The sequence below is a fragment of the Ornithorhynchus anatinus genome, chromosome 13, assembly GCF_004115215.2.
Source record: "Ornithorhynchus anatinus isolate Pmale09 chromosome 13, mOrnAna1.pri.v4, whole genome shotgun sequence".
NCBI lineage: Eukaryota > Metazoa > Chordata > Mammalia > Monotremata > Ornithorhynchidae > Ornithorhynchus > Ornithorhynchus anatinus.
The window spans coordinates 2,412,266-2,437,763 of record NC_041740.1 but is presented as its reverse complement, the minus strand read 5'-3'; the positions used below and the strand labels follow the sequence as shown (position 1 = coordinate 2,437,763).

The following is a 25,498-nucleotide window of genomic DNA, read 5'->3' as shown; positions in this document are numbered from 1 at the left end:
GGTACCGGCTCTGTTGTATCGGACGCTCCCAAGCCCTTAGAACCGTCCCTGCGCACAGTGAGCGCTCAACGCTTATGACCGATCGAGTCTCCGTTCAGCCTCGGCTTCGTTAAACCACGGGGCACGTGGGCAAAACGGCTTCTGAGAGAACAGCATGCGGCGCCAGATGGATCCGTCTCTCTGACAAGAACGGAATCTAGTTTTGTCGGTTACTCCCTGCCCAAAGCGCGCCGGGAGAGCAAGCGTTCCGGAAGAACCGACGGGTCGGACGGTGGGCCGTTTCCTCTCTCCTAAGGAAAACCGCCCCAAACCGGCTGCTTGGACCAGCGGCCCCGGCTCTTCTTTCAGTTCCCTTTTCGCGTCTTTCTAACCGGACCGGGTCAACGCTAATCCCCCCGGGTCTCGCCGCTGTTCCGGAGAGCCCGGGATGGATACCTGTGACGGGAAGCAGCACGGCGTAGTGGACGGAGGCCGGGCCTGGGAGACGGAAGGTCACGGGTTCTTATTCCGGCTCCGCCACTTGTCTGCCGTGTGACCCGGGGCGATCCGAGGGCAAGGGCGAATCCGAGCGCCAGAGCCGGTCTCCTCCCCATCTCCCCCGACGTCCCCAGTCAAGGTTTGCATTCGGAGGGTCCCCCCGTCACCCCCGGCCCCCGGCGTCCAGCCCCGCTCTCCGCCGGCCCCTCGGGCCGCGGCCGGCGAGAAGTTGAAACGTGAGCCTGCCGGGCGGCGCCGATCAATCCGAACGATTCTTCCTCCGCAGCCTCTCCCGCCGAGCTTCCGGACGAGATGGCGTCTCACGGCGACTTTCTGGACAACAGGCAGAGCTGGCCGGAGGACGACAGAGACTTCTGCTTCCAGCCCCAGCTGGTGACGAACCCCCCGGATCTGGGTACGTGGGGGACCGCTGAACTCGGGGGGGGGGGGGGCTCGGATTTAGGGGGAGCAGCCCGGCGTAGCGGATAGAGCCCGGGCCCGAGCGTCGGAAGGTCGTGGGTTCTGATCCCGGCTCCGCCGCTCGTCTGCCGTGTGGCACCGGGGAAGCGGCTTCACTTCTGTGGGCCTCAGTTCCCTTATCTGGAAAATGGGGATCGAGCCCCACGTGAGACAGAGACCGTGTCCGATCCAATTTGCTGGTGTCCACCCCAGCGCCTAGTACACAGCCAGACGGTACAGTGGCTGGCACGTAATAAGCACTTAGATGCCACAGTTATTTTAATTCCTATTATCAGCGGAGGAAAGGGCCCCGGCACCAACCTCAGAGCCAGCAGGTCGGCCCCCACCGGGAGAGACGTCACAGTCAGTCGCATTTAGTGAGCGCTTGCTGTGCGCAGGACCCTATACTGAGTGCTCGGGAGAGTCCAAAGGAGCGGACGCACACGGTCTAGAGGGGGAGACGGACATTAAAGTAGGTAAATAAACGGCAGATACGGACATAGGCGGCGCGGGGCCGGGAGGGGAGAATGGATACAGGAGCAAGTCCGGGCCGATGCAGGAGGGAGTGGAAGAGAAGGAAAAGAGGGCTTCCGAAGCCCCTCGTGGCCAGGACCTGGGGCTACCGACTAATAATGACGGCTTTTGGTAAGCGCTTACTATGTGCAAAGCACTGTTCTAAGCGCTGGGGAGGATACAAGGTCATCAGGTTGTCCCACATGGGGCTCACAGTCTTCATCCCCATTTTACAGTTGAGGGAACTGAGACACAGAGAAGTTAAGCGACTTGCCCAAAGTCACACAGCGGACAAGTGGCAGAGCTGGGATTTGAACCCATGACCTCTGAGTCCCCAGCCCGTGCTCTTTCCACTGAGCTACGCTGCTTCTCTGCTACGGAGGCCTGGGACGGCAGTCTGCGCGCAGTGAGCGGCGACTTGCCCGAGGTCGCTCGGCAGCCCGGGGCAGAACTGAGATCAGAACCCAGGTCCCCTGTGTTCTCTCTACACTTAGCACGGGGCTCTGCACGTAGTCAGCCCTCAATAAATGCCATCGATGGATCGACCTGTCAGGGAGTGTCCGGGCTGGCCGCCCGCTCCGCGGGCGCCCGGCTTTGTTTTGCGCTGGACAAAAATTCGGGTAAAGGCGCTGTCTCCGAGCGGCTTCGCTCCGCTCGGGGAGCTGGAAGAAAGTGGGTCAGGCCAAATCTTTAAGCTCTTTACCGCCCAGCGGATGAGATGGCGGTGATGCTTTAGAGCCGGCCTTCTACGTCTTCCCTGGCGTTACCTTTCTATCTATCTATCTATCTATCTATCTATCTATCTATCTATCTATCTATCTATCTCTCTCTCTCTCTCTCTCTCTCTCTCTCTCTGTGTCTGTCTGTCTGTCATCTATCTTTTATCTATTGTACCTATCTTTTAATCTACCATACTTAGCTATCTTTTATCTATCTTATCTATATCTTTCACCTGACTCATCTTTTATCTATCCTATCTTTTTATCTCTCTTACCTTTCTTCCAGTCTATCTTATCTAGCTTTTATGTATCTTAGCTATCTTTCTGTCTATCCCATCTTTTATCTCACTTATCTCTTATCAATTTTTTAAATCTTTTATCGAATCTACCTTTATCCGTCTTTCACCGATCTTTCGATCTATCTTATCTAGCGATCTTTTATCTAATCCAGCTCTATCTTTTATTTATCTTATCTATATCTTTTATCTAGCGCATCTTCGTATCCTATCTTTTTCATCTATCCCATCTTAACTGTATCATCCATTTCTTATCTTTCTGTCTTTTTATATATGTGGAAGTGCCTACTAATTGGTTTTTTTAAAAAATCTGGCTTTATGATATTTGTTAAGCGCCAGGCACTGTTCTAAACGCCGGGGTAAATAGAAGTTGATCAGGTTGGACCCAATCCCCGTCCCTTACAGTGTAAGTAGGAGGGAGTAGAGTTTAATCCTCATCTTACCGATGGGATAACTGAGGCCCGGAGGAGTGAAGCGACTCGCCCAAGATCACCCAGCAGGCAGACGGCGGAACCGGGATTAGAATTCAGCTCCTCCGACTCCAGGGTCCGGACTCTGTCCGCTAGGCCGTGCTGCGGGATCCGTTTATCCCGATCCCTGCTGGGCCAGGTGCAGGTGGGAGATGAGGAAATTTCAGTGAGAACGATGGAGGGAATCTGTCTGAATTGTACTCGCCCGAGCACTTTTTCTCTTAAATGGTATTCGTTACGCGCTTACTGTGTTCCAGGCATCGTGCTAAATGCCGGGGAGAGGCAGACTAGCCATCGGACTCGGTCTCCATCCCCATTTTACAGACGAGGTCACAGAGAGCTAGAGAAGTGAAGCGACTTGCCCCAGGTCACACAGCAGACGAGTGGCGGGGCCGGGATTAGAACCCAGGCCCTTCTGACTCCCAGGCTCCGTCCATTAGGCCGCGCTGCTTCCAAGCACAGTACAGTACTCCTCTAGACTGTAGCGCTCTCCCCCTCTAGACTGTAAGCCCGTCGTGGGCAGGGAATGCGTCTGTTATATTTTACGCTCCCCGGGGCTTCGATCGCGCCGAGAAGCGGCGTGGAGTAGTGGATGGAGCCCGGGCCGGGACGTCAGAAGGTCGTGGGTTCTAATCCCGGCTCCGCCGTTCGTCGACTTTGAGGAAGTCACTTCACTTCTCTGGGCCTCAGTTCCCTCGTCCGTAAAATGGGGCTTAAGACCGTGAGCCCCACGGGGGACGAGCTGATTACCTTGTACCTGCCCCAGCGCTTAGAGCGGTGCTCGGCACCTGCTAAGCGCTTAACAAATCCCATCATCATCAGGACGGTAAAGGCAACTGACTGACCGACTCAGTCGATACCATCGATTGTCGTCGAGGACCCGAGCTGTCTGCCAAGCTTTTTCCACCCAGGATAAACCTTGTGCGTTCTTCTCTCCTCCTCCTCCCCGCCTCTTCCTCCCCCTCTTCCTCGTTTTTCTCCTCCTCCTCCTCCTCCAGACCCCTTTAAGATGCTCCGAGACAACACGCTGCCTGATCCACCGTTCCCGTGGCCCGGGGCGGCCCACAGCCTTATCTTCACCGAGCACTCGGACGACCTGAATGACTTTCGGGGTTCAGGTCTCTCTGGTTTCCTTCGGGGTCTTTCTGGTGGGGGCCGGGCGGGGCGTGCCTCGGTTTGGGTGGGCGAAGCTCATCAGTCCCCCGTCTGCTGTGTGACCTCGGGCCAGGCGCTTCGCTTCTCTGGGCCTCGGTTTATAATAACAATGTTGGTATTTGGTAAGCGCTTACTCTGTGCAAATCACTGATCTAAGCGCTGGGAGGATACAGGGTGGTCAGGTTGTCCCCCGTGGGGCTCACGGTTTTAATCCCCGTTTTCCAGATGAGGTCACTGAGGCCCAGAGAAGTGAAGTGACTTGGCCAAAGTCACCCAGCCGGCAAGCGGCGGAGCCGGGATTAGAACCCAGGACCTCTGACCCCCAAGCCCGGGCTCTTTCCACTGAGCCACGCTGCTTCTCGGCGTGGCTACCTCATCTGTAAAAACGGGGATTGAGGCGGAGCCCTGTGGGGGACGGGGACCGTGTCCAACCTGATTAGCTTGTTTCTGCTGTGGTGCTTAGTACAGTGCCTGGCACATAGTAAGCGCTTAGGAGATACCAGAAAAAACAACGGTATTTATCTCTTATGGTATTTTTTAAGCACTCTCTATGGGTCAGACTCTATTCTAAGCGCTGGGGTAGGTCATAGAGACGTCACTTCAGGAAGCTTTCTCCAGCCCTCGGCCGCCCCGTGGGAGATGAGCTAAGCGACTTGGCCTTTGATAGACGGTCGGGACTCCAGGCCCCAAAGCGTCCCTCCCCCCGGCCCCGAACGGGCCGAGCGTCCTCGCCTCTGGCGTGGCCGGTGACCCCAACCGGCCACCTGGCCTAGCGGATAGAGCCCGGGCCCGGGGATCAGGTCACGGGTTCCACTTGCCCGCTGTGTGACCTCGGGCCGGTCACTTCACTTCTCTGGGCCTCAGTTTCCTCATCTGTAAAATGGAGATTGAGACGATGAGCTCCATGAGGGACAGGGACTGTGTCCAACCTGATCTACTTGAATCCACCCCAGCGCTTAGTACGGGGCCTGGCACGTAGTAAGCGCTTAATAAATCCGCGTGGGAGTCGGGGGTCCTAATCCCCGCTCCGCCGTTTGTCTACTGTGTGACCTCGGGCCAGCCACTTAATTTCTCTGTGCCTCAGTTCCCTCGTCTGTAAAATGGGGATTAAGACCGTGAGCCCCACGTGGGACAGGGATTGGGTCCAATCTGATTAACGTGTATCTACCCCAGTGCTTAGAACGGTGATGGGCACGTAGTAAGCACTTAACAAATACAAATTATTGTAGATAATAATAATAATAATAATAATAAATATTATTACAGTTATAGTAGCCTGAGGATTCAGACCGTGAGCACCAAGTGGGAGAGGGACTGGGTCCGATCTGATTAACGTGTCTATCCCAGTGCTTAGAACAGTGACGGGCACGTAGTAAGCGCTTAACGAATACAAATTACTGTAAATAATAAATGTCATTATTATAGTTATAGTAGCCTGAGGCAAGGCGCCCCTCTCGGTCACCCCTGAGGTGTTTGGAAGAGCGCTTCCTCTGGGCCTTCCGGTTTGAAATGGCCGCCGTCGGGGCCGTTTTTCAAGGACGTGCGTGTGTTTGGTTTCAGACGTGCCCCCGTGCGCCTCCGCCGCGGATCCAAGACCAGTGGATGAATTCCCTACTGCCGAAATGTCACCCTTCGACTTCCTGGAATCTCCCGTTCGCCCTCCGCAGCCCCCGGCAGGTGAGGGACCGGAGCCGCCCCCCCGGGCCCCAGACCCCTGAATGTTTGCCTTTTAGTTGTCACTAAGTCCGTCAGGCAGTCGACGGCATCCGTTGAACCCTTGGAGCGTACAGAGCGCTGTACTGAACGCTTCGGGGAGGACAGTATGACAGACACATTCCCCGCCCACACGATCAGTGGCATTTAGCGAGCACTTACAGTGTGCAGAGCCCGGTGCTAAACGCTCGGGAGAGTACAGTATAACAGAATCGGTAGACGCGGTCTCTGCCCACGTAATCGGTGGCATTTATTGAGCATTTAATGTGTGCAGAACACTGTACCAAATGCTTAGGAGAGTACAGTATCACCCTGTTGGTCGACCTATTCCCTGCCCACATAATCGGCATTTATTTTGTGCGGAGCACTGTACTGAATGCTTGAGAGAGTACGATATAACAGAATGGGTAGACGCATTCCCGGCCCGTACAATCAGTGGCATTTATTGAGCGCTTATGTTGGTATTTGTTAAGCGCTCACTATGTGCAGGGCACTGTTCTAAGCGCTGGGATAGATACAGGGTCATCGGGTTGTCCCACATGAGGCTCACAGTCTTAATCCCCGTTTTACAGATGAGGGAACTGAGGCCCAGAGAAGTGAAGCGACTCGCCCCCAGTCACACAGCTGACAAGTGGCAGAGCCGGGATTCGGACCCATGACCCCTGGCTCCCAAGCCCGTGCGCTTTCCACTGAGCCACGCTGCTTATGTGTGCAGAGCACTGTGCTAAACGCTCGAGAGAGCACAGTACAGCAATATGACAGATTTGGCGGGCACATTCCGTTCCCACACAATCAGTGGCATTTATTGAGCACTCACCGTGTGCAGAGCACTGTAGTAAACGGCAGGGAACGGGCCTGCCGGACTCCTGTAGCGTGCTCTCCCAAGCGTTTAGTACGGAGCACAGGAAGCACTCAGTAAATCCCATCGTTGATGATGATAACGATGATAAAAACCCTCTAGACCGTAAGCTTAGAGTCCTGATTTCTGAATTGATTCCTCTCCAGCAGCGGCCAAGGAGGCTCCCGGGAGAGGATTCGAAGAGACGGAGCGGCCAACGAGCGAGGTCCGGTCGCCGGCCGAGGACGTCGACGCGTCCCCGGCCGAGGAGGCCGCGACACGGCCGGTCCTCGACGCGCAACGGACACCGAGCGAGGAGAACCCCCTAGCCGGGGAGGTAGAGGAGACCCTCACTCCCGAGGAGGAAGAGTCGTTCCTTCTCGAGCTGGGCCCGACGCCATCCGAGGGGGCGCCCGCTGCCCGGGAAGTAGAGGGGACGCCCACCCCCAAGAAGGAAGTAGCCCCGGGCAAGGAGCCGGCGCCGACCCCGACCGAGGAGACCCCCCCGGGCAAGCGAGGAGAGGGGGCGTCCACCCCCGAGGAGGAGGAGCTGCCCAAGGAGACGCCCGCGGTCGAGGAAACGGAAGCGACGCCCACCCCCGAGAAGGACGCCGGGCCGGCCCTGGGGCCGACCCCCACCCAGGAGACCCCCGCGGTCAAGGAAGCGGACGTGACGCCCGCCCCCGAGCCGCCCAGGGGGCTGACCCCGACCGAGGAGACCCCCACGGTCAAGCGAGAAGGGGGAGCGATGACCCCTGAGGAGGAGGAGTTGGTACCGCCGGCCTCTCCGGGGCGGTCGACGCCACCCAAGGAGACGACGCCTCGGGCCCGGGAGGAGGAGGGGATGCCCGGCCCCGAGAAGGAAGCCGGGCCGGCGGAGGAGCCGGACCTGGCGCCGCCCGAGGGGTCCTTCCCAGCCGTGGGAGGCGAGGAGACCCCCTCCCCCGGGGAGACGGCGACCCCAACCAAGCCGCCGGAGTCGGCGGCGTCCGTCAAGGAGGCGGAGGCGCCGCCCTCCCCAGAGAAGGAGGCGGCCCCCGCGGCCGCCGTGGCGGAGGCGGCGACGGTACAAGCCGGGGAGACGGCGAAAGAAACCCCTCCGGCCAAGAAGGCGGGCACACCGGGCGAGGACGCGGGGTCCCCGCCCGCCGGGGAAGTGGCATCGGCCAAGGAGGCAGAGCTTGAGGGGCTCCGGCTGGGACCCCCTCTCGCCGCCGAGGTCGCGGGCGCCTCTTCGTTCACGGCAACACCGGGTAAGGGGGCGTTGGGACGCCCGCCACCTTTCCCGTCGGTCCCAGTGGAGAGAGCCCGGGCCTGGGAGTCGGAGGACCTGGGTTCCGATCCCGGCCCCGCCACCTGCCGTGTGACTCTGGGCGAGTCACTTCACTTCTCCGGGCCTCGGTTCCCTCAACTGTAAAATGGGCATTAAATGAATCCTCCTTCTCCCTCCTACTTAGGCGGCAAGCCCCACGTGGGACTTAGACTGGGTCCTTTTTAATTAACCGGTACCTACCGCAGTGCTTAGAACAGGGTTTGACACAGAGTAAGCGCCTGACGAATACAAAAAAGAGGGGCACGTTCAGAGACTCCATCCTCAGTGTCTCAGTTTTGGAGTTGCGTATGCGCGATCGGGAAGGGAGCAGAGCGGCCCGGACGGGAAGAAGGCAGGTCGGACGGCCCCACGTTATTCTCCTCTCGGCGACAGTCGGTCCGTCGTATTTATTGAGCACTTAGTGCAGAACACTGTACTAGACGCTCGGGAGAATACGCTGTAACAATAGACAGACGCTTTCCCCCACCCACAACGAGCTTACAGCCTAGAGACAAGCTTTCGGTCGAGGAGGGAATGGGTCACGGTGGAAATGGATGTCCGATTCGATCCCCGTTCTCCCTCTTCCACGTTTAGGCCCCGGGGGGACCTGATTATCCTGGACCTGCCCCAGGCTTTAGTACGGTGCTTGACGCGCAGTAAGCCCTTACCAGATGTCTCTATTATTACGACCACGATTATCATCATTAGTCTTATTATTGTCATCGTTATTATTCGAAGAAGCCATGCTCGCAGCCTGACGTTCCGTGTCCTCGGTCGTGTTTTGACTGTGAGCCCCGGGTGGGACCTGATGATCCCGTATCTGCCCGAGCGCTTAGTGCAGTGCTTGGCCCCTAGTAGGGACTTTCCACCTTATTGTTATTAGTAACCTCTTATTACTTTGTTGTCCTCAGGGGACGAACGGAGAGTCTTTGGGAGTCCAGAGAGGATTGGGAGCAGAGGAGAGAGGATGACTATTGAATGGGGACTCGTGGGAGGGGTTTTTGTTCTGGAAGTGGGGGAGATGGTCTTATTCTCTCCGGGGGGTGCCGAGTAGGAAACGGTCAGCGTTTCCCACTGGAAATGGCCGGGGGCCGTTCCCGGGAGAGAAACGTGGGAAGAGACCGTGGGTTCAACCCCCCCCTAAGTTTAGCCAGATGCGAAGGAGGCTTTGTTGAGAATGCAGTAACCCCGGAGGGAGAGTGGGGTGGGGTAGAGAAAGAGAGGGACGCTTTCTGCGAGGAAAGAACTTCCGCCGAAACGTGTCCTGGCGGATAGAGCCCGGACCGGGGATTCAGAGAGCCCCGGTGCCCTAATCCCAACCCCGCCGCTTGTCTGCCCAGTGCCCTCGGGCCTTAATTACCTCTTCCGCAAAACGGGGACTAAGGCCGTGAGCCCTACGTGGGTCAGAGGTTACGTTCTTGTGGCAGCGGGTGGAGGTTTCAACGGATTTCCCCGGGGCAACGTTATCTTTTCTTTTTGTTTAATGGTGTTCGTTAGGCGCTTACTATGAGTCAAACTCCGTTCTAAGCACCGGAGTAGATACAAGTCGATCAGGTTGCCCGCGGGCCCGACCCCGCGTGGGGCTCACGGTCTGAGTAGGAGGGAGAAACTTCTCGGTGCCTCAGTTACCTCATCTGTAGAATGGGGATGAAGACCGTGAGCCCCACCTGGGACGACCTGATTCCCCTGTGTCTACCCCAGCGCTTAGAACGGTGCTCGGCACACAGTAACGTATACCAACATCATCATTATTATTATTAGAACCGAGGGGGGATAGGTGAACCGAGACCCAGGGACGTGAAGTGAAGAAAACCCCCAGCCGGGACCGATTTAGCCAGCACGGATGTCCTTGTCAGGCTGGGAGGAGGCAGGTGTCGACTTACCAACGAGGAAGTGCGCCATCTTGTCCAAGGTCACAAGTCAGCGTGGAGCCAGGACGGGGGGCCCACCCTTAGTCTCGGCAGGCCTCTTCCGATCGGGGTCTTTCCACGCGGGGAATGTTTCACCCCCCCGCCCCCCTCACGCACCCGACGGCGGCGACTTTAATGGCTCTCTTTGGCTTCTGTAGGCCTCGATCCTACGGTGGAGGAGTGGGCGGCGTTTGACCGTTGGAGCCAGAGGTCCCCAGGGCCACACAGCCAAGCTCCTGCAGGTAAGGAGAAAGGTCTGCCGGTCGTGCGGGCTCCCAGGTCGTCCGCTGACGGGGCCGGAGGGGGAGTGGTGGCATGGAAGAAAGCCCGGAAGATGATGATGATGATAATGATGGTATCTAAGTGCTTACTATGTGCCAAACTCCACTCCTGCTATCGAGGGAGGCTGCGAAAACGCCCTCTGTGTCGGTGCGGTTTGGTAAATTTATTCGTATTTGTGGAGCCGTATTGGACAATACAATAAACGACCACCTTCCCTGCCCACAACGAGCCGACAGTCCAGAGGAAATATGGTCCGTTGGAGAGCGGGCTTAATAAGCCCGCTAATAACGTCGCTAACGCTGGCCGAGGAGGAAGAGGAGTAGAAGCAGCAGGATTTATTAAGCTCTCACGGTGTGCGGGCCCCTGTGCCATCAGTCCATCAGTGGGGTTTATTGAGAGCTTACACTCCGTGCAGAGCACCGAGCTCCCCTCTAGACTGTAAACTCGTTGCGGGCAGGGAGACAAGGTGTATGGTTATCCTCCTCTCCCAAGCGCTTAGCACAGTGCTCTGCACACAGTAAGCAGACCTGGAAGACAGAAGGTCATGGGTGCAGAAGCAGCGTGGCTCGGTGGAAAGAGCCCGGACTCGGGAGCCAGAGGTCGTCGTGGGTTCTAATCCTGGCTCGGCCACTTGTCAGCTGGGTGACTTCGGGCAAGTCGCTTCACTTCTCTGGGCCTCAGTGACCTCATCCGGAAAATGGGGATGAAGACCGGGAGCCCCACGTGGGACAACCTGTTAACCCAGTATCCATCCCGGCGCTCAGAACGGTGCTCGGCACGTAGTGAGCGCTTAGCGGATCCCATCATCGTCATCATGGGTTCCAGTCCCGGCTCTGCCACTTGTCTGCGGAGTGACCTTGGGCAGGTCACTTCACTTCTTTGGGCCTCACATGTAAAAATGGGGATCGTGACTGTGAGCCCCAGGTGGGACAGAGTCCGGGTGCCACCCGATTTGCTTGTAGTCACCCCAGCGCTTAGTACAGTGCCTGGCACGTAGTAATCGCTTACCAAATGCCAAAATTATTATTACCGGTAAGCGCTCAAGAAATACGTCTGAACGACGGACATAGCGAGCGCCCAGTAAATACCATCGACTGAAGACCGTGATGGGAATTCGGCACGGCCCCTGTCCCCCGCGGGGTGCTGACAGTCGAAGCCTATCAGTTGGGGGGAGAAGGGCCCGGAGCCTCACGTCAGAAGAAACATTAAAGCCGCAACAGCGACAGAGTCACAAAATCAAATCCAAATCAGCCGGGCCCTGTGGCTGGAGGAGCGTGATTTCGGGCTCCTCTGGACTCAGAGTTCAGGGTCCGCCCAACGGCCACAGGCGCGCCGCTCCCCCCGGGGTTTCCCGGAGGCCAGGCGCCGGCGGGGTTTGTTCCCGGGCCGCTCAAAAAGCACCAAGAAGGAATCGTGGACGGGGGGAACATTCTCCACGTGTCCACTTGATTGCCCTCGGGTTGGGGCCGGGGGCGGATTCCTGCTACTCCTCACGAGCCGTGATTGGGAAAATCGGCTCCGCGAGCGGACGATGGCTCTTGAGAACAGAGACACACCGAGGCCCCGGTGTCAGCGTTAAACCGAATTTTGGAGCCCTGTCAAACGTCGCCCACTCTAGCGACAACCTTGTGGTATTTATATAAGGCACGGTTTTGGGTGTGCTTGCTTTCTTCCCGTGTTATTTGTAAAGCACTTACTATGTGCCAGGTACAGTACCAAGCACTGGGGTGGATGCAAGCCTTTGAGGTTGGACACAGTCCGTGTCCCCCATGGGGCTCAGAGTCGTAATCCCCATTTTACAGATGAAGGAACTGAGGCCGGAGAGGTAAAATGACCCGCCTAAGATCACACAGCAGACTTACGGCGGAGCCCGGAAACAAACAAAACAGGTCTTCTGACTCCCAGGCCCGGGCGCTATCCGCTAGGGCACGCCGCTTCTCCGCCTAGGAGTCAGAAGGACCCGGGATCTAATCCCCGCTCCACCACTTGTCTGCTGTGTGACCTTGGGCAAGTCACTTAACTTCTCTGTGCCTCAGTTCCCTCATCTGTGAAAGTGGGGATTAAAAAATGTGAGTCCCACACGGGACAATCTGCTTACCCTGTATCTACCCCAGCGCTTAGAACAGTGCTCTGCTCATAGCAAGCGCTTAACAAATACCATAATTATTATAACGGCATCTGTTACATAGTAAGTGCTTCCAAATACCTAAAAAAAAGCCAACCATGTGATTTTTAAACAGATCCTTTAGAACCGGTGGCAGCCATGGAGCCGAAACCAAGGTCCCCCGAGCCCCCCGTGCCCGCGACAGATAAGGCGCCCGCCGTAGAAAAGCTGGAGGCGACCGAACCGTCCGTCTTTCCACCCCCAGCTCAGCCTCCAGAGCCTGCAGGTATGGAAGAGGCCGGTGCCGTCTGGGAACAAGTTAGTCCTCGGTTTCCTCGGACCGATCTTCCGTCTGTGAGAGGCCGAGCCGCTCCTTCCCGGATCGTGGGGGGATTGTGCGGAGGGGCCCCGGAATTCAGGTGACTGGGGCGGGCGTTGAGGAGCCCGGGAGGTCTTCCCCCTGGAGATATTAGGAAAGGGGATGGGCAACCATCTGTGGGGAGAAGCCGGGTGGCCTAGTGGAAAGAACCCGGGCCTGGGAGTCAGAAAACCTGGGTTCGGATTCCGACTCCGCCTGTTGGATGACCTGGGCCAAGCCACTTCGTTTCCCTGGGTCTCGGTTTCCTCGTGCGTAAAACGGGGATTCCCGACGTGTTCTTCCGCCCACTTAGACCGTCGGCCCCATTTTCTTTTTTTATAGCATTTATGAAGCGCTTACTGTGTGTCACACACCGTTCTAAGCGCTGGGGTAGGTACGAGTTAAGTCCACACAGTCCCTGCCCCGCATCGGGCTCACACGTGGCATAGGGGACGGTGTCCGACCCCAGTAACTTGTATCAGTCCCGGCATTCAGAACAGTCCTTTAACCATAGTAAGCCCCTATTGCAGTAATATTAGCATTATCATTATTATTATTAATATACCCATCTAGAGTGGGTTAGGTCTGGAGGCAGAGGGCTAGTCTTAATGGGTCTGGTCTGTAGCTTTAGCTTTCTGGTCTGGTGAAGACCCTCCCCTCCCCCTACGCTTCCCTCTGTGATTTAGGATCGGAGCGTTGGAAATCTGGGAAAAAGCTCATTTGGGGAGGCTAAGACTCTGCCCAACTGTCTGCTCTGGGTTGAAATGTGTCAGGCTGTTGGGTTTTTTTCCCCCTCCCATAAGCAGCAGAAGAATGACTCTCTGGTCTGTTCCCCTTAATCTGTCACCAACAGTTTAGTCTGGCAAGAGCCTAATGTGACACGACAGACACCCACCCCCGAACTGATAAAGGCTAAAGATTGAGCAGCGTTCCCCTCCGCGCGAGCTTCTGCCGTCTCTGCGGAAATATCCGGTTTAAAAGTTGAGGGACGGGCGACCGTCTTTCAGCGCAAGTCCTTGACTCAAAGGCGTTGCTCCGGATATTTTATTTTCTCTCTTTCTGTCACAAGAACGGAACCGTTTTCTGTGGCCTGCCCGATGCACCTCTTTAAGAGAAGCAGCGCGGCTCAGTGGAAAGAGCCCGGGCTTCGGAGTCAGAGGTCACGGCTTCGACTCCCGGCTCTTGCCGCTCGTCAGCTGCGTGACTGTGGGCGAGTCGCTTAACTTCTCTGTGCCTCAGTTACCTCATCTGTAAAATGGGGATTAACCGTGAGCCTCACGTGGGACGACCTGATTACCCTGTATCTTCCCCAGCGCTTAGAACGGTGCCCCGCACATAGTAAGCGCTCAACGAATACCAATATCATTATTATTTAATGGGAAAGATGAAACCAGATGGATGATTTAGTTTTGTCCCAGGCATTCGGGTCAGGTGAACATTGAGAGGGGCCTACGGAGTGTGAATTTTTTTAATTTCATGACACGGCTTCTCGGCTTGAAATCGCCAGACTCGGTCTTTTCTTTCTTTCTCGTGGTATTTGTTAAGCGCTTACTATATACCAGTCACTGTACGAAGCGCTTGGGTAGATAGAAGCTCGTCGGGTGGGGCTCACAGTCTTCCTCCCCGTTTTCCAGATGAGGAGACTGAGGCCCAGGGCAGTGACTTGGCCGGGGTCACCGAGCAGACAGGTGGCGGTGGTGGGATTAGAACCCGGGTCCTCCTGACTCCCGGGTCCGGGCTCTAGCCGCCAGGCCGGGCTGCTTCCCCGGCTGGCCGGTTTTCCGTCTGATCCCATCCCATCTCTTGTAGCGCCAGCCCCGAAGCTCGCGGCGTCGGTAGACGCTGAAGAGGCGCGTCCAGGGGAGACCGCCCCCGAGGCCGACCTCGCCGGAATGGAGAAGCCCGCGGAGGAGGGGACGCCCAGCCGCCTCCCGCCCCCACAGCCTCCTCGGGAACCCACAGGTAAAAGGGGTTCGCCACCACGGGGCGTCCGCCCTCCCCGCCGGCTGCCGTCCGTTCATTCGGTCGTATTTATCGAGGGCTCACTATGCGCGGAGCGCTGCACTAAGCGCCTGGGAGAGTCGCGGCGTCGGGATCGGGCCGCGCCCCCCTTCCGGCCCGGCAGCCCACCCTGGCGTGACCTCCGCACCCGACGGGCGATTCGTCTCGCCTTTAAAGCTTAAGAGTTGACGTTCGCGATCGGACTGTGTCGTCCCCCTGCTCTCGAGATGATTTATCGCGCCTGCTCCGACCTGAAGCACGGAGGCAAATTTTAGATAAACAAGCGCGGTCTTCTTCCCCCTCCTCTGCTCCGATCTTCCCGTCGGCCCGCATCCCAGAGATGTCGGGAAGGCCGGAGTCGGCGGGATCCGGGTAGCGTGATTAAAAGATGACAGATCTCCCTCAGAGAGCGGGAGCGGGGGCGTCTCGACTCGAGTTCCTCTCTGGCAGACCCATTTCCCTCCCCGACCGAGTCGGCCGACCCCGGCCCCTCCTCCCCCCCGCCCCCGTCACCGACAGAAGGTTCAGACCTTCTGCCGCCGTTTCTCCTCCGTACGCCGCTGACCGAACGGAGCTCGGGGGCCCGTGAGAGGGGGAGCGTCGGGATCTGCCGCGGCAGGACTCTCGCCGGGAGAGGGAAAGGGGAGGACCGTTCCGATCGATCCGCGGTCGAGATCTGTGACCCCTCCCCCTCGGTTGAACGCGCCGGGCTGGGAAGCGGAGACCACCCGCCCTCCTTTCCGGAAGGGCGCCGCCGGCGGTCCCGGCGTTTCAGCGGGCTTCACTGTGTTTCAGGTCTCCTCACCTCCCAAATTAGGCCTGGGCCCCAATCCGGCGAGCGCTTGTTTGACAGGGCTGCGCCCGCCCTCCTTAGCGACGCCCCGGCCGAGCGGCCGGGAGGAGGTCCCCCCCCGCGGAAGAGCTCGGAGCCACGGACGGACCTCTCCTTCGGGCCCCCCAGGGCCAGGCCCCCGCCCCGGAAGATCCCCTACGGAGACGGGGCCCCGCCCCGCCGGGACCTGGGGAGGGAGAGCTGGGAGCCGGAAGGGGGGCCGGCCCTGCTGAGGAAGAAAAAGAAGAAACCGAGGCCGAAGAGGAACCCGCCCCCGAGAGGAGGGGAGCCTTGGGAGGACGAAGGCGCCGAGGGGCCGGGGGGGGCTCCCCCCTTCGGGGCAGAGAGGGAGAAGGGGCCCGGGGAGACGCCTCGAGGCCTCGAGGGCCCGGCTCCAGGCCGCCCCGATCCCCGGCCCGGCCCGGCCCGGCCCGCGCTGGACGGCGAGGCCGGAGGGAAGGCCGCCCGCGTGGCGGAAATGAAAGGCCACGGCTTGGGGCCCCGGAGCCCGGATCGGGGTCCCGGGGACCAGGAGGCGGCCACGCCACCGGACCTCAGACGCAGAGACACCCAGCCGGAGCCCCGGATCTCCGCTCCGGTGCCCGCGGCCGCCCCGGAACAGGACACCCCAGGGACGGAGAGTAGGCGGAAAGAGGGGGGCCCCCCTGGCAGAGGGGCTTCTCCGGGGGTTCCCGGGGCGCCCCCGCAGAACCTCTCCTCGGCCCGAGCGGCCGAGAGGGGTTTCCCGGAGCCCGGGTTCCCGCCCGCCGAGCTGCCGTGGGACCGTCCCCTCCCCGAGGACGGCGCCGACCCCGCTTGGAAAGAGAGAGGAGATGGCAAGGGCGGGAAGGTCCGAGGGCGGCCGGGGAAGGGCAGAGAGCGGCCGGACCTGCCCATCCTGGCCCCGGATGTCCCGGCGGGCCGGGAGACCCCGCTCCCGCGGGAGGGCTCCCCCCGGCGCGGCCCGAGGACGAGTCGGGGGCCGGGCTCGCCGCCCGCCCACCGAGCCCCGGAGATCACGGCCGACCTCGTGGCCGCGCTGGTGGCGGACGGGCCGGCGGGGGGTCCCGGCTCTGGCCTATCTAAGCAGCCCGGGCCTCTGGGGAGCGGAGGGGGCACGGGGCGGACCCCCGCCCCCACGGGTCAGGCGCCGACCCAGACAGGAGGGGAGGCGAGGAGTCTCGCCGACCCCCTCGCTGCAGGCCGGGCCAGGGAGAAACCTAGGAAGAGGGGCAGCGACGGGAGGAACAAAAAGTTCAAAGCCAGCGGCTCCCCGGAGGGGCCGCTCCGCGCCGCCGGCCCGCCCTTGCTCAGCCGGGATGGGACCGGAAGCGTCCCCGGAGGCCGCCAGGAGTTTGGACTCGAGCCCCCGCGGGTCTCCGACCCCCGGGCTCCAGTTGACGGGAAAGTTCAGAGCGTCGAGGCCGGCTCCTCTGAGCCGCGGGATCGCGGGGAGGAGGAAGCGGCCGCAGATAGGGTTTCCGCCGCCGGGAAGACGACGGAGGCGAGCGTCCGGAACGAAGCCCCGGGGGCAGGGTCCGTTCCCGCCGGGCCCCCGGGGGAGAGCCAGGAGGACGCGAGACGGGGACGGGGCACGCCGGCCGGCAGGGCCGAGCCCGGGAGCAGCGATGAGAAAAGCGGGAAGGGGAAAAGTAGTTCCTCTGAGCAGCCCGTCGTCCCAGCGGCCGAGGCAGGCGCCACCAAAGCGCAGGTCCCCATGGCAACGGAGGCCGACCGCAGCCCCGAAGCCACGACCTGTGTAGATGAGAACAGCAATGTCACCCGTAGACGTCTGGGCCCACCGCTGTCCTGGGACAAGGAGCCGAACCCACCGGGGACCCGGCCCCTGTCCGGGGCAGAGAGCGGGGTCAGAGAGGCCTTTCCGGGGCCCCGGGCGGTTAGCGGGAGCGAGTCGGCCGAGGCTTCGAAGCCCACCGTCCCGGCATCTGGGGGTAGAGAGGGCGCGAAAGATGGGCGCGAGGCCCCCCGGGTCAGCAGGCCTCAAGTCCCCAGCCTAGCGGAGGCTCCGGCCCCCTCGCTGGCCTCGAGACCAGATGGAAACGGAGGAGAGCGCCCGGCCGGCCACGAGACGGGGCGGCGGACCCCCCTCGGGGGCCCTGGGCTGCCGGGAAGTGAGGCGGGCCCCGGGCCCGAGGCCCGGTTAGGAGAGGCGGATCGGAAAGTCAGAGAGGGCGGCTCCGGGGAGACGGAGCCCAAGGCGGGAGGTGGTGCCCCGGGGCAGCCGGAGGAGAAGGGGCCCCGGAGGGCGGAGCGGCAGGGCCGCCCCGGGGAAGGAGAAGGCCCCCCGGCGTCCCTCGGCCCGGCGCCCGAGCGGAGCAGGGCGGGACCGGGGGCGGCTCCGGGCGAGGGACCCGGAGAGCTCCGAACGGCGGGCGCCGAGGCCCCCGGAGCGTCGTCTCCGCCTCCTCCCACCGCTCCAGAAGGCCGGACCGGAGAACTCAGACCCGAAGCGGGCGACAAGGGCGCTCCCCCGGAGCCGCCGGGCCCCGGCCCGGCGCCCCAGACCTCGGCCCCCCGGCCCCCCGGCCCCAGAGAAGAGGCGCCGCGTCCCAAGGCGGCGGAGCCACCGGGGCCAAAGGCCCCAGGAGCCGGGAAGAGGGAAGAACGGGCTAAGGCGGCGGAAGGGCTGAAAGGCTACATGCGGCCCACCAAGTCCCGAGGCCCGCCGCCCGCGCTGCCCAGACCCGCCGCCCAGGACCGCCAGAAGCCGAAACAGCCCAAGCCTGACGGTACGAGCCGGCCCCGGCCGGGGCACGGTGTGTGCTTGCGAGCGGCGTCGTGGTCAGCGGCTTTGCCGGACGGCCCCCCTCCCTCCCGGACTCTAGAGCCGGGCCCTAATCGACCCCCCGCTCGGCGCCGGCGGACTGGCACGGAACTGGGTAACCCTTTTTTAACAGCGTGCGGCCCCCGGCGACCGAGGCGTGACGGCTGCCGCCGCGGGCTTGAGGGGGCTCGGGGTGGGGGTCGCTCGCCGCTCCGGCCCCCACCTCCCCTCGGGGTCGAGCGGCGGGGCGGGGAAGATTTCGGACGAGGCTCGTGCATTAACACGGGGACCGCCCCCTCCCTGCATCCGGTCGGTTGTCGTAATCCGCTTCTCCGTGTGGGCATGCCTCGTGCGTGTGTGTGTGTGTGTGAGGCGTTAACCGAATTAAAATCATTAACGGGGGAGTGGATTTATGGGGAAAAGCCTTCTCCGCCCACTCAGGGCCTAGGTGGGGCTTTTTTGCTACCTTGTGGCGTTCGGGGGCCTGATGTTTTTCGGGTTCGTTTTCCGTGGTGTTGGTTGAGCGCTTACCGCGTGTCCGACGCCGTTCTAAGCGCCGGGGTGGGCACAGGCGAGTTAGGCTGGACGCAGTCCCTGTCCCGCGTGGGGCTCACAGTCTAAGTAAAGACATTGCTTGGGAAAGGAAGGGGAGATGAGTCTTCGGTCCGGATCAAAAGGAACAGTTGAAGAAGAATTAGGACGGTGTAGGTCGCCTCTCCTCCCCTCTGCAGCTCTTCTCATCTGGAAAACCGGCCCACCGCCTCAGCGAGCTCCGAAACGTGGCTCTCGGGTGGCGGGCTGTCGCCCTTTGGACGTCGGCAGGGCGCGGCCGGTGTGCCGGGCGGGCGGCCGGGCCCGGGAAGGAATGTTCCGGGGTTGCACGAGTAGCTCCGCGGAGAGGAGACGCGGGCGGCGGGTGGGCGAAGGAGGATCGGGCCGTCCGGCCTCACCCCCGGTACGTGCCGCGCCTCGGGGCCGCGAAGGAGGGTAGATCGGAAGCCGGGCAGGCGTGAACGGGCTGTGGCCGGCGGGCACCCCCCGGGGAAGCTCCCCCGGCTCCCCTAGACTGTGGGGCAGGGCATGTGTCTGTCGTTGCGTATGCTCCCAAGCACTTAGTACAGTGCTCTGCAGAGAGTGAGAGCTCAGGAAATACGATCGATGAATGAATGAGCCTGCGTCACCAGTCCCCTCCCTCAAGAGCGGACTGGCAGGGGTCGGTCAGTCCTGTTTACGGAGCGTTTACTGTGGGCAGAGCACTGTACTGAGCACTTGGGAGGGGACGATAGAACGGATACATTCCCTTGCCCACGGGCACGGAGTGGCTGCGTTCGGGGACTGTTTGGTCCAGAGAAGAAGGGCCTTGGGGGCTGATGTAGCTGTCTCTGAGGGCCTGAGGGCTTCTGGGAAGAGGAGGGTAGGAGAAGCCGCGTGGCCTAGCGGAGAGAGTGGGAGTCAGAGGACTTGCTTGCTGTGTGACTTTGGGCAAGTCACTTTACTTCTCTGTGCCTCAGTTCCCTCATCTGTAAAACGGGGATTAAGTCGGCGAGCCCCACGTGGGGCAACCTGATCACCTTGTATCTACCCCAGCTCTTAGAACAGTGCTCGGCTCAGAGTAAGCGCTTAAATGCCACTATTATTATTGTTTACACCCCTCGAGGATGTGTAAGAGCGGAGAAGCAACGTGGCCCAGTGGCTAGAGTCCGGGCCTGGGACTCAGAAGGATCTGGGTTCCGATCCCGGCTCCGCCGCTCTCCTGCTGTGGGTGACCTCGGGCAACTCACTTCGGTGCTCTGGACCTCAGTTCCCTCGTTTGGAAAACGGGGATTAAGACCGTGAGCTCCGTGCGGGACAGGGATCGTGTCCAACCCGAAGCGCTTAGTTAAGTGCTCTGCACACAGTAGGCGCTCAATAAATACGGTTGAATGCATTTGCTTGGATCTTCCCCAGAGCGATCAGTAGGCGCTTAACAAGTACCAACCCCCCCACACCTAAAAAATGAGACGCTCATCGGTCTGGAAGGCCTGTTGGCCCGCTAGCACGCCAGCCCTCGGCGTCGGCGATTGTTTGGCCTCCTAAAACCGGGCACGTAGGGGGTGACGCTGAGACGAGATTCCCCTCCCCTGCCCGCGGCTCCCCCGGCGGTGTGGATCTTCTCTGTCCTCGCCCCCCGCCTGGTAGCGGTACAGCCCCAGATCGCTTAGAAACTAAAGAGAAAAAAACCCAAGGGAAAAAAAAAACCCCCACAACTTAACAGTTTCAAGTCCCTTGTATGTAAATAAAATATGCTCGCCAGACGGAAGAGCCGTTTGTAATTTCAGAGCTTGCTACTATTTCGCAAGTGGAGAGATGCCCCCTTTCAGACTGCCTGCAGTTGTCGTGGCGGAACTATTCGTGGGCCGCTGTCCTTTCCTACCCTCTCCCCTCCGCCCCCCACACTCAATATCTCTTTCTCTTTACCCCCCCAACCCCACCAACTGCAGATAAAAACTGGAAGAAGAGTAATAAGGACCGTGGTGTCCGATAAGTGCTCACAAAGCAGCGTGGCCCAGCGGTTAGAGCCCGGGCCTGGGACTCGGAAGGACCTGGCTCCTCATCCCGGCTCCGCCGCCCGTCTGGGTGACCTTGGGTAGGTCACTTGACTCTCTGGGCCACCGTTCCCTCGTCTGGAAAATGGGGGGAGGGGGGAGGTGAAGACCGCGAGCCCCACGTGCGGCAGGGACGGTGTCCAACCCGATTGGCTCGTATCCCCCCCGGGGGCTCGGTGCAGTGCTTTGCACGGAGGAAGCGCTTAACGGATTCCACGGTTATTCATTATTACGTACCTAGTGCATGTACTGAGCGCTGAGGTAGGTACAAAATATAAGGTCAGGCGAGGTGCCCGCCCTTCACGGGGCTCGCAGGCTGAGGAGGAGAGAGAACAGGTATGGAATCCTCATTTTACAGATGAGGAAGCTGAGCCACAGAGAAGTGAAGTGACTGGCCCAAGGTCACACAACAGGCAGGTGGGGGAGGCGGGATTAAAACCCGCGGCCCAGGTTCTTTCTTAAGGGCCATGCTGCTTTCATGTGTGGAGCGCTTAGTACACATAGTAAGCGCTCAATAAATACTATCGCATTAATGAATGCTGCTGTTCAGGGATCTCGGGCTAACTAATGGCATTTTTCTGCGTTCTGTGGTGGCTAATTTTGGTTTGATTTAGATTAATAATTGTGGTGTTTGTTAAGCATCTCCCGTGTTGTGGTTTTTTTTTATGGTATGTGTTAAGCGCTTACTATATGCCAGGCATTGTTCTAAGCGCTGGGGGAGGTACAGAGCAGGTCGGACACAGTCCACGTTCCACAGGGAGCCCGCGGTGGTAATGCCCATGTTACAGATGAGGGAACTGAGGCCCAGAGAAGTGAAGCGACTTGCCCGGGGTCACATCCAGCAGGCGAGCGGCGGAGCCGGATTAGAACCCAGGTCCCTCTGGCTCCCAGGCCCGTGCTCCATCCGCTAGGCCACGTCGTTTCTCGTGTATGTGTCAAATACCCTGCTAAGCGCTGGAGTAGATACAGGAAGAGAAATTCAGACAGGCCTTGAAATTCTAAGCGATGGGAAGTACTTATGGAACACCTCCTGTGTGCTGAGCACTCTAATTAGTGGCTGAGAGAGTTGTAGTACGGGGAGGAGGCTGCGTCCTTTCTCACTACAGTGGGGTGTGACCGACCACCACAAAATACTTTTGAGAAAGAGGAAAAAGGAAATGTTTAGTCGACTGAAGTTTCCTTTTTTTCCCTCCGTATGCTGTTTAAGCGCTTACCGCGTGCCAGCCACTGTACTAAGCGGTTGAGTGGATACGGGCCGATCAGTTTGGACGCAGTCCCTGTCCCACACGGAGCTCACCGTCTTAACCCCCGTTTTCCAGACGAGGGAAGTGAGGGGACAGAGGAGCGAAGCGACTTGCCCGAGGTCACACAGCAGGCGAGTGGCCGAGCTGGGGATTTAGAACCCGGGTCCTTCGGACGCGTGCTTAACGAGTAGGGCGTGTTAGTCATTACGAGCCAAAGCGGTATTGGGTGGTGGTGGTATTTAAGGGCTTACTATGTGGTAGGCACTGTTCTAAGCGCCGGGATGGATCCAGGCTAAACAGTCCTGTCCCGCTCGGGGCTCCCGATCTCAATCCTCATTCTACAGATGAGGTAACCGAGGCCCAGAGAAGCAACGTGGCTTGCCCCGGGTCACACGGCAACCAAGTGGCGACTCCTGGATTAGAACCCAGGTCCTCCGCCACCACCCAGGCCCGTGCCCTGTCGGTGAACCAAAGCGATACTGGGTCAGACGCACGTCATTGCTGGGGAAGTGCTAAGGCGGGAGAAAGAGGATATTGCTTGGGGAAGAGAGAAATTAAATGGGGCCTCTTGGAGGAGGGGTGATTCAGACTTCGGACTTGGGAGCCGAGGCGGGCGGCGGAACGACAGATTCGAATCCAAATCCGTGCTCCTTCGGCGCCGATCTTTGCACCGCCACCCCTTAGCGTGAACGTCAGTCGACGGAGCGGCAGCATTTACCGAGCACCTTCTGAGCGCCAAGCGCTGTACCGAGCGCCTCGGTGAGAAACGAAAGCGGGCCCTTTCACTGGCTCTCCGGACTCTCGTTTGCCTCCCCCGGCCCCGTTATTTGTGAATCGGGGGGCGCGAAGGGAAGCGGGGGTCCTTTCCCATGCTCGGGCTTTTCCCGGCCTTCCCGAGTGGAAGAGCCCAGAAATGTTAACGAGGCGGAAGACCCTCTTTGCGTGCGTTGGCCCACCTCCGGTACCCGGTCGGCCGCCCACCCTTCCGCGTTTCCGAAAGGAAAAAGCCAGATGGCGGGTCCCGGCCTCCGCGGCTCCTCTCGGCCGCGGCTCCGCTGGACCGGATCACCGGTCGTTTCCGGCAGCGGCCCCGGATTAGGGGCTGTGTTCGTCGGAGAAGCCGGCGAGGAGCGGGTTCGTCATCCCGGAATGGAGCGTTGCCTTGGAGACCGGTGCGGGGAGGGTGGCGGCGGAGCCCGGAGGGCCGGGGGGGGCTGGTGGTGGAGGATGGCACGGAACCAATCGTGTTGGATTCCAACAAAGAGGCGCTGAAGAGGGGGAAGAAATAGCTCGAGGAGGAGGCAAAAATAGAAACTTCAGACTCCGCATCTGCTCGGGAGGAGGGCTTTTCGGACCGCTGATTCGACTTGACGACCTGACTTTCCTATCGCGGTTGACACCCCTTCCCGTCCTCTCCGTCGCTCTGCCGCGTAACCTTGGCATCATCCTTGACTCCTGCTTCTTTCAAACCCGGTGTTCAGTCAGTCAGTCGATCGTGGTTATTTCTTTAGTTATTTTTTAACGGTGTCAATATTGCCCTTACTAGGTGCCGGGCACCGTACTAAGCGAGGGGGGAGTGGCAAGATAATCGGCTCGAGCACAGTCCCCGTCCCACACGGGGCTCACGGTCTTAATCCCCATTTTACAGATGAGGGAACTGAGGCCCAGAGAAGCTAAGCGACTTGCCCAAGGTCCCACGGCAGACCTTGATTATAACGGCGCCGGGATTAGAACCCAGGGCCTTCTCACTCCCGGGCCCGGGCTCTGTCTGCTAGGCCATGCTGCTTCCGGACGCGATACGCGCCTGTCTCCTCTCTCTGAACTGAGAAGTGAAGTGACTCTTCCAAGGTCTCTCACCCCGAGACACTCAGTCCCAGAGGCTCCCTCCATCAATCAGTGGTATTTATTGAGCGCTTACTTGGTGCAGAGCGCCGTCCTAAGCGCTTGGGAGAGGACAGTACAACAGAATTAACGGTCAGGCTCCCCGCCCATAATGAGCTCACAATCTAGAGGGAGCTTATATTAATAATAATTATGATGGTATTTGAGTGCTTACTATGTGCCAACCACTGTTCTGAACGCTGGGAAAATAAGATGATGATTGTGGCATTGGGGAATTGTGGGCTGTGTGCTGAGCACTGCGCTAAGCCCTAGGGTAGATACAAGCTCATCGGGTTGGGCAGATGGAGCTCACAGTCTGAGGGAGAGGGAGAAAAGGTATTTCATCCCCATTTTACAGAGGAGGAAAAGCGGGGTGACGGGCCCAAGGTCGCCCGGCGGGCAAGTGGAGGAGTGAGGATTAGAACCCGGGTCCTCTGACTTCCGGGCCTGGGCCCTTTCCACTAAGCCAAGCTTGCTGCTTCGGCTTGGCAGATCCAGATTTCCCCCCACCCCATCCTTGGCTTTGGTGCGGCTGGGAATGGAAAGAGGATACTTGGCCCAGGGATCGATCTAGTCTCTCAACGAGCATCTTTAATTTGGCCCCTCCAGTCATTCATTCACTCGGTCATATTTATTGAGCGCTTACTGGGTGCAGAGCACTGGACTAAGCGGTTGGGAGAGTCCAAAAGAGCAACAGACACGATCCCTGCCCACAACGAGCTGTCTCGCCCCTGGCTGGACCTGGCAATCAGTGATATTTATTGAGCGGGTGTCTTAGTGGAAAGAGTCCGGGCCTGGGAATGAGAGGGCGTGGGTTCTAATCCCGGCTCCGCCACTGATCAGCTGTGTGACTTCGGGTAAGTCACTTTGCTTCTCTGGGCCTCAGTTCCCTCCTCTGTAAAATGGAGATTGAGACTGTGAGCCCCACGTAGGACAACCTGATGCCCTTGTATCTGTCCCAGCTCTTAGAACAGTGCTCGGCACATAGTAAGCGCTTAACAAATGCCGTTATTATTATTATTTGCAGGGCACTGTACTAAGCCCTTTTTTAAAATTTAATTTTTTTTAATGCTTTCTGTTAAGCGCGTACTCTGCGCCAGGCACTGTTCTAAGGACTGGGGTAGAGACAAGCTAATCAGGTTGGATGCAATCCCTGTCCCACCCGGGGCTCACAGTCTCAATCCCCGTTTTACAGGTGAGGGAGCTGAGAAGTGAAGTGACTCTCCCAAGGTCACCCAGCAGACAAGTGGCAGAGCCGGGATGAGAAAAACCCAGATTCTCCGGAGGGATCCAGCCACTAGGCCGCACCGCGTTCCCGATCTGGGAAGCGGGAGCGTGGCGCTCTCCTCCTCCCTCTACGGGAAACCCAGGGCTCTCGATAGCCTCCGTCCTTTGAGCGCAAGCCAGAGATCGGGGTGGGAGCAGGATCGGGGCCGGGCCCCCGTGAACGGACGGGTCAGTCGATCGTATTTATTCTTTCGGTTGAATTCATTGAGTGCTTACTGTGTGCAAAGCACTCTACTAAGGGTTGGGAGAGGAGCGCTTATCCTGTTTAGAGCATTGG

At 59.5% G+C, this 25,498-nt stretch overlaps 1 protein-coding gene across 15 annotated transcripts in view; it reads left to right on the top strand.

Moving 5' to 3' along the window:
* MAP4 (microtubule associated protein 4) overlaps nt 1-25,498 on the top strand; it is a 119,964-nt gene that overhangs the window by 66,047 nt on the left and 28,419 nt on the right. For 12 of the 15 annotated variants that reach the window (XM_029077661.2, XM_029077658.2, XM_029077655.2 and 9 more), the window contains 8 exons: nt 764-892; nt 3,933-4,052; nt 5,650-5,766; nt 6,808-7,893; nt 10,021-10,104; nt 12,385-12,534; nt 14,416-14,568; nt 15,403-18,189. In XM_029077661.2, the coding sequence (XP_028933494.1) occupies nt 764-892; nt 3,933-4,052; nt 5,650-5,766; nt 6,808-7,893; nt 10,021-10,104; nt 12,385-12,534; nt 14,416-14,568; nt 15,403-18,189 (4,626 nt within the window). The remainder of the gene's footprint in view (nt 1-763; nt 893-3,932; nt 4,053-5,649; nt 5,767-6,807; nt 7,894-10,020; nt 10,105-12,384; nt 12,535-14,415; nt 14,569-15,402; nt 18,190-25,498) is intronic. The other 3 variants (XM_029077656.2, XM_029077662.2, XM_029077671.2) reach the window with 3 other exon arrangements.